Source organism: Sinocyclocheilus rhinocerous, unplaced genomic scaffold, assembly GCF_001515625.1.
Source record: "Sinocyclocheilus rhinocerous isolate Xijiao unplaced genomic scaffold, SAMN03320098_v1.1 scaffold246, whole genome shotgun sequence".
Lineage (NCBI taxonomy): Eukaryota > Metazoa > Chordata > Actinopteri > Cypriniformes > Cyprinidae > Sinocyclocheilus > Sinocyclocheilus rhinocerous.
This window is the reverse complement of record NW_015661875.1, coordinates 69,296-77,711: the sequence shown is the minus strand read 5'-3', so window position 1 is coordinate 77,711 and position 8,416 is coordinate 69,296. Positions and strand designations below refer to the sequence as shown.

The following is an 8,416-nucleotide window of genomic DNA, read 5'->3' as shown; positions in this document are numbered from 1 at the left end:
GTCTCGTCTGGATTATTGCAATGTGTTGTATGTGGAGTCCTGTCAGACCACTATCTCACGCTTGCAATTAGTTCAGAATGCAGCAGCTAGGCTGCTAGTGGGTGCTAAGAAAAGTCATCATATCTCTCCTATTTTAGCTTCTCTCAAGTGGCTACCAGTGAACTACAGGATAAAATATAAAACTCTTTTGTATGTTTTTAAAGCAGTGCATGGGATGGCCCCTGCTTACGTGTCTGAGCTCGTTGCTGTTCGTCAAGCACCTAGGTCTCTAAGATCCAATAATAAGTTATTGCTTACTGTCCCTCGTACTCATTTAAAGTTAAAAGGGGATCAGGCCTTTGCTGTTGCGGGGCCGAAGCTCTGGAATAGTCTTCCTCAGGAACTTAGAGAGGTCTCATCTTTAAATGTTTTTAAAGTTGAAGTCAAAAACTACTTCTTGTCTTTAACCTTTGAGAGGGTGGGCTAGTCTTTGTTGTTAGTAGGATGTGTGTTGTTTTAAGTTGTGTGTTTTAATGAAGTGTTTCTTGATTGTACAGCACTTTGGTCTGCAGGTGCAGTTGTAAAGTGCTCTATAAATAAAGTGAATGAATGAATGACCACTTTTATGCACTTCTATTACACTTTTATGGTGCTTTTTTGTCATTTTTGTGCGGAATCTGTGCACATTCACTTTCATTTAAAAAAAAATTGCAGTGTGAACATTGTTAAACATCTCTTTTTGTGTTATGCAGAAAAATAAAGTTTGAAACAACAATGAAAGCGAGTAAATAATGACACCATGTTGATTTTTGGCTGAACTTTCCTTTCACACTTTTTTTTTCTGTCACACCTTTATTAGAGGAATGAAATTGTTCTGATTACTACGGGAACTTGAACTGAGTTTAGAAACACACAAACCACAAATTAACCATGGAAGAATGTGTTGCATAGAAACACCGGCTTTGTTTTAATTGTTTGTTAAAAAACAAGTTACAACGGGTCTGCCAATTATGACCGTTACCAACTGCAAACCAACTGACAAGTAGCTCATTAAATCTCTCCCTAACAATTACCACACAACAACAGCGGCCCGCCGGAGGCTGCTTTACGGCCTTTCTACGAGGAAGTGCACATATGATCGGAGTATGTTTGAAATTTTAATTAGCTAAAGCATGAAATATTTAAGAAAAAACTCCCAAGCCGTTCCCAGGCTTATGTAAGAGCACTCACAGCTCTTCTTTACGCTTTTTTCTGGCGGCTGGAATGGGTTTTGACAAGAATCCTCAGATAATCTATTCCCTCGACAGATCCTCGGCTGTAATAATTAGGAGACAAAGAAATTTTCACATGTCCTCATTACACTTAAATATCCGTCTTGCACTAGAGCTTCACACTTTGTCTATTTAGCATTAAGAGCATTAGAGAAGTGGACTCTAGTTCACACGAAACAGTAGTTTTACAGTAGAAAATGCTGAAGCACAAATTAAAAATACAGGCCTGGCTTAACTGATATATAGCGCATTTCATATAAAGTGGTGCTTAATTGGCATAAAAAGAATAACAATTACAATCAGATCACAAGTTAATTTAAAAATGCATTGAAATGAATAATAAGGAAAGCAAAAAAAAAAATTAAATCAATGCAATCAGAGAACGCAGATAAACGTGTTAATTAGGGAGACCTGCATACATGAATACATTTAGAGACAAGAATGATGTTACTGCAAAACTAAAGCAAAATCTAATGTCATATTGGTTTTGCTGGAAAATCATGAAAAATTGTTTCTATATTCAACAGTCATTATGTAGTAAATGAAGAAAATTATTAATTAAGCACCTTATCATTCAAAGGATAAAAAAAAACAACAACTTTTTATTCAACAAAGATGCATTAAATTGACCAAAAGTTACATTAAATACATTTATGATGTTATAAAAAAATGTGATTTTAAATTAATGCTGTTCTTTTGAACTTTCTATTCAAAGAATCCTGAAAAAATTCAGTTTCCACAAAAATATAAAGCAGCTCAACTGTTTTCAACCTTGATAATAATCAGAAATGTTTCTTGAGCAGCAAATCAGCATATTTGAATGATTTCTGAAGGATCATGTGACACATGTGATCATGTGAATTTTCAACTAGAAAAAACATTAAAGGGGTCATATGATGCGATTTAAAGTTTTCCTTTCTCTTCTAAAACGGCTCGTTCTAACACGCCCCCACATATCTACGTCACTATGTGGAAATATTTGCGTAATGCCGCCCAAATGTGCACGCAAAGAAAGAAGGCGTGGTTTCAGTAACTGCAGTTAGTGTTGAAGCAGCATGTCAGGGAGACGCTGTGTGTTTCTAGGTGAAAGCAAAAGCACTTTATTTGGCCTTCCGGAAGTAGATGCATTTAGGAATCTTTAAGATTACTTACAACAGAACAGCAATGCATTTTATGGACGACCGTTTCGTGAATCTAGGAGAGGAGGTAATTCTGACTTTGCTATGACAATCTGGTGCTTCTGAATCAGCTACTGTTTTGTTATTGGTTTAAGTATTTGCTATTGACTGTTCAAATGCGGAGTTTTGCGCATCGTGTGTGTGTGTGTGCGCGTGTGCGCGCGCGCGCGTGTGTGTGAGAGAGAGAGAGATGGGGTCACATCACAGTGGAGTCAGCTGTCTTAACCGTGGCTTGTGTACTGCAAACACATACCAGCTTCATCACTGTGTCTGTCACGCGACTCTGTTCCCCTTCCGGGCTCTGTCTTTACATTTATTTTGAAAGATGAAGCTTGCGATTATGGTAAGGGGCGTTACATTTCCGACGAGTGCTTGCGGTGTTCGGCCAATCACAATGCACTGGGTCAGCTGGCCAATCAGAGCAGACTGCGCTTGTCGGAAGTCGGAAGACTGCGCTTTAACTTAATTGGTAATAATATTTCACAATATTACTCTTTTTACTGTATTTTTAATCAAATAAATGCAGCCTTGGCGAGCAAAAGAGACTATTGAATAGTCTATATAGTTTATATTTTGACTCATTCAATTATTTTCTTTTTATTCGATTCAAAACCGCAGAACTAACATTAAAAACACCATTTGAACAAGCCAAATTTGAAGTGGTGGTAAATTGTCACTTTTAATTGTCAGTTATTATAGTTAACTAAAAGTAAACTAAACTAAACTTAAAAAAAAAAAAAAATACATTAACATTTCATTTACATTATCATTGTTATTTGAAATAACAAATATTATTTGAAAAAAAAATAAAAAAATAAAACCTACATTTATTTTTATATATATTTTAGCCTAATTTCCATGCATTTTAACTTGATGCACTAACTTTTTTTTTAAACTTCAAGTGAAAAAACTAAAACTAATAAATACAATAATAATAAAAACTACATTGACATATTTAAAAAATATATATAAAAATGACAGAAACAGGAAAGTTACTAAAACTTAAGCTAAAATGAAAGTGATATAGAGTATATTTTTTTGTTTTCTTTAGAATAACATGCACTGATGAGTCACAAAATATGACTTTAATAGAAAAGTAAACAGAGCCCTGTGTAATGTCATATTGACTTCAGGCACATTTTCATGTTGAGATCCGCTTATATCCAGCGGGATTCGCACTCACCTGACCAGTGCCCGGTCGTGGCTCCGGATCGATCCGTACAGGTGTCGCTGACGGGCAGGAAGACCGTCTCCCAGCCTTTGGGAGCGTATCGCCAGTTGTGGGACTCGAGGATCAGGACTCTCTGCGTGCCGTAAGCGATCATGAAGCAGTAAACCACGTGATGGAGCTGACAGCCGTATCCACAGCCCTTATTGATGTTACACACCAGCTTACGAGCTTTACTGCAGTCCTGCGGGTTCTGATCCAGAAACGACATGCGCAGTTACAATTAGGACTGCATTTTAGATTCAATTAAGTTGTACCAATGTAGCATGTGTACAAATAAAATAAAATAAAATGAATTTGTATCAATATAGTATGTGTATATCACATAAAATAGAAAAATTAAATAAAATAATAATTACAGACAAAGAAGAGAAATGAGATATGCAATTAAAATTATGACCGCATTTTAGATTAAATGAATTTTTACCGACTGAAATACTCTGAAATGAATGCTAAACTTCAGAAGACTATTTTTCCCCAATCCCTTCAGCAGGATGCAACGTTTGTTTCCAGCGCAAATTTTCAGGTTTTATGCAACAATCTCTGATGAGTTCATATTCTCTAGTAAGAGCTGTCTGACTTCATTATGAAATCACATTCACTGCATGGAAGCAGGATCTCAAAGAGACAAGAGAGAGAAACACAGACAGACAGAATGACAGAGAGGGACACTGGTTCTTTGGAGGTTCATATCATGGGATTTTAAGACTTTCATGAGATGCTCACTGGATGTATTAGAGCATATATTTCATTCGGTGTTTGGGCAGGAATAACAGTTATCATGATACATATTTATATATTATTCCAGAGATAAAGTGATTCTGTGTGTCCAGCAGGGGAAGATTTTAGATCTCTATATTTCCCCTCAGAAACGCTCTTTCATTTTTATTGTGCCATTAGAGGAAATGAGTTATGATAATCGAATTGTCTGGCGGCTCTTTCAAGTTAGTGTATTTGTCTGTTTTTTTTGTTTTTTTTAGTGAAGGCTATCTAGATTTTACTCATAATCAAAATTCAATAGTGTTGGCACAGAGTTTGCTATAGCAGCAGATGAAGCACTCTCATCTCAAAAAGCCTAAAAGTGCTGCCTGAGCATAAAACAGCATACGCTTACAAAAACGTACTGTGATGGAATGGAAATCAGCCATCAGAGAGGATCTGATATATACCATGGTATTAAATGCTAACTAGATTCATTCAAATAATATTAAATAAGTTCAATGAAATATTCAAAATAAAATGAAAAGACACACACACACACACACAACATTTAGCAAGGTCACAAACCAATGGACCAAAAGCGACAGTAAAACATGTATTGTGTTTCAGAGTTATTGTGTTACTTCTATGTCAAATAAATTGCTTCTCAGAAAAACAGACTCCAAGCTGGTTTCCGCTAGTCTAGTCAGGCTTCCACGTGGTTTACCATCTAAACCAACTGAAAACCAGTTTGAACAAGTGGAGAGACCTGCTAAACAATCAGGCTAGTTACACCACAGGTACCATTCGTAATTAGATCAAATCTGTAATTAGATAAATAAACTGGGAGCTTTGATAATTCCTTTTGGATTTATTTGACAAACAACTTTTTGCTTTATTGCAGAAAACAAATTATGTATGATCGAGGCATTAGAGTTGAGATTTAAAAGATCCTGCAAGTTTTTGTGACGTTACTTCAAGTACGAGAAAATCAAACTCAGCAACGGCATCAATGTTTCCTTTTAGCAGGCTTTTAGTGCGATTAGACTGGCATAAAGTCATAGATCTCAGTATAAAGAGAATGGAGGGAAAAAGAAACAGTCCCAGAGAGGGACAACGGTACAGGGGGAGTCATATCAAAAAAGATATTTCATTAGTGATGTTCGCTGAGACAAACATCTTTATTTTTAACACTAAATTAGTTTGTGTTCCAGAACGATTTCTCAAATCATGTCTTGTTGAAGAGAGTGCGCTGTTACTTTACAAAGTGATCAAACGCACTATTTTCAGAAGATAAAAATGTTCATGGAGAATTATTTTAAATACCTATGTAAAAATTGCATCAAATCCCCCCTTTTTTTGTCAGCCAAAAAAAAAAACTGTGACTTACAATATTTTCTTGAATTATTCCCTAAAATTTTAAATGAATATTTCAATCATTTTGAAAAATGTTCATGGTTTTCCAATGTTGGTAAACAGTTAAATAACATACATGTAAAAAAAAAAAATTTAAACAGTTTTAGTAAGTGTTTTATTTTTATTGTTTTTATTTAAAAAAAGTATTCTATGAAATGTATTTAAATGTTTAATAAATAAATAAATAAATAACCGCTACCCTTTCTTACTAAATCTTTTTTATTTTTTTTTACAGTGTATATTTTTTCTAAAGTGTGTGAGAGGAACAATGTTTCACGGTTTCCATAAAATATTAAACAGCAAAAACATTATCAACATTAATAATAAGAAGAACCATTATCAATAACAGAACACCAAATAACTGAGCAGCAAATCAGCATATCAGAATGATTTCTGAAAGATCATGTGACACTGAAGACTGGAGTAATGATGCTGAAAATTTAGCTTTGATCACAGAAATAAATTAAATTTTAGAATATATTCAAATAGAAAGCAGTTGTTTTGAGTTGTAATACTTTACTGTATTTTTACTGTATTTTAGGAGGAGTAAGAGCAGGAGGAAGGGTCGTTCTGTACCTGCAGGTAGGAGATCCTGTTCTGCACCAGGTTGGAAAGATCTCTGGCCTCCTTCTCTCTCCAGTCTCCCGCGCCGTCCGCCTGACTGAGATCATGCAGGTCTGTCATGATGGTTCTGACAGAAACACACAGGAGACGCATCAAACATCCTCCTCTATCAGCTGACAATGCAATGATTACCAGTGCTGGGTAGTAACTGGTTAGTATTTACATCAACATACATAATAATATAAATAATCGAACTTTCCACCTAATATATTTACTTGAAGTACCTCTGAGATTGTAATGTATTAAGTTAATAATTAAGATAATTAACATATTTGCATGTTCACAGTTCTCTGACGTTGGTTAATGGTCACACGGCATGCAGTTAAACAAATAAAAGTGTTTTATTTTGATAAACTAATTTATTTTAATTTTGCTTTTATGATTTAACTAAATATTAGCTATTCATTAAGGCCGGGACACACCAAGCCGACTTCAAAGAACTAGCGGCGACGAAAGTCGTCGGTGTTATCGCCTCACGTCAGCAGCGTCGGACCAAATAGCTGCGCTCGAACACACCGCACAGACTACAGCCGACGGCAAACTAACACGTGCGTTCTGCGCATGCGTGAGAGGAATTAACTGTCTATATCAGCAGCTATCAATAGTATATATTCGTCATTCAAAAGGAGAAACCGAAACAAAGATATACGAGATAAACGCAGATATACGAAACGTAAACAAAGCAGCACTTGCTTACGATTTTGAATATCAGTAACGTTGATAACTTTAATCATTTTAAGTGGCTCATGTTGTTATGAAAACATTTGAGTATTAGAATGATTGGGAAAGAGCACGTAACATTTAAACAGCCTGTCTGTACCGCATTATTTACGTGCTTGTTTTCATCACTTTCGCTTTAATTCTCGGGCACTGACTCATTCGCTAAACTGAACATCCAATCAGAGCTCTCACTTGCGCCGACGGTCCCGATCTGAAACATGTAATGATGATCATTTTAGTTTTTTGCATGAACTATTCCTTAAGTCAAATAAAATCTCAAAAAGCTACGATTGCCGAGAAGTGCAAAACAAATCACAATTCTGAATATTGCTAAAAATACTGCTATTTTCACTTAGTGTAAATAGAATCCATTGCTAATATGAGATTTGAAAAGGGAGGAAAAAAAAGTTCGGCAAAAGGCGGGATCGAACCCGGGTCGATGGCGTCAAAAAGCTGACGATACGCGCTTATCCATCTGCGCCACTGGAACTGTTTTACAACCACTTTTAACTAAGTGTAAATATACACTCCGTATTTTTTATTCCATAGTAAGGACAATTCACCGACTCTGCTGTTCTTCGGCTGGTTCTTCCCTGTATACGTTGATTGACAGATGTCTCGTCCAGTCAGCAGTGAGTAATCCCAAACCAATGGCACCATCTCAAACTATACCTACCTCTTTTCCGGTTTGTCTGATTTGTCGTTGTGTTTTTTGACTTGTTAATTTGTTTTCGGATTTGTCATTGTGTTTTCTGATTTGTTATAATGTTTTCTGAATTGTTGTTGTGTTTTCTGAATTGTTATTTTGTTTTTTAGACTTCCATTTGCGTTTGTAATTTGTTATTTTGTTTTCAGAATTGTGATTTGTTTTGCACTTCTCGTGCAAACAGCACCGTGTTAAATGTGTATCGAACAGTTATCTTTGTCAAACGGAAAAACAGGTGTGAATGTGCTGACGGAGCGTCTGAGAGACACCGAGATAATGAGATATTGACAGCGTCTCTGTCCGTAATTAGTCTAGTGGGTGATATCTCAAAATTAAGTGCTGCTATATTTCTATTACGCTACTATTTAGTGTCTGGAGTGCTTTCATAATAATGAAATTAGAGACGCACATCAATGCTTCATCATCCAACTCACCAAAAACAATCCTGAATGTTATGAAAGCCGTTGAGAACATGCATGACTCATATTTCACCCCAAAAACAGAAGAATACATAAATAAATTTTGTTTTAGGATTTTTTGCATTTTGACAATTAAACTCATTTATAATATATATATATATATATATATATATGTA

The 8,416-nt window shown here is 35.5% G+C and overlaps 1 protein-coding gene across 1 annotated transcript in view; it reads right to left on the bottom strand.

The window, feature by feature from the left end:
- Positions 1 to 8,416, bottom strand: part of LOC107726710 (alpha-(1,6)-fucosyltransferase-like) — a 47,769-nt gene that overhangs the window by 12,597 nt on the left and 26,756 nt on the right. Inside the window, exons 4-5 of the mRNA XM_016536403.1 lie at positions 6,348 to 6,462; positions 3,612 to 3,849 (exon numbers count right to left, since the gene is read on the bottom strand). Of these exons, the coding sequence (XP_016391889.1) occupies positions 3,612 to 3,849; positions 6,348 to 6,462 (353 nt within the window). The remainder of the gene's footprint in view (positions 1 to 3,611; positions 3,850 to 6,347; positions 6,463 to 8,416) is intronic.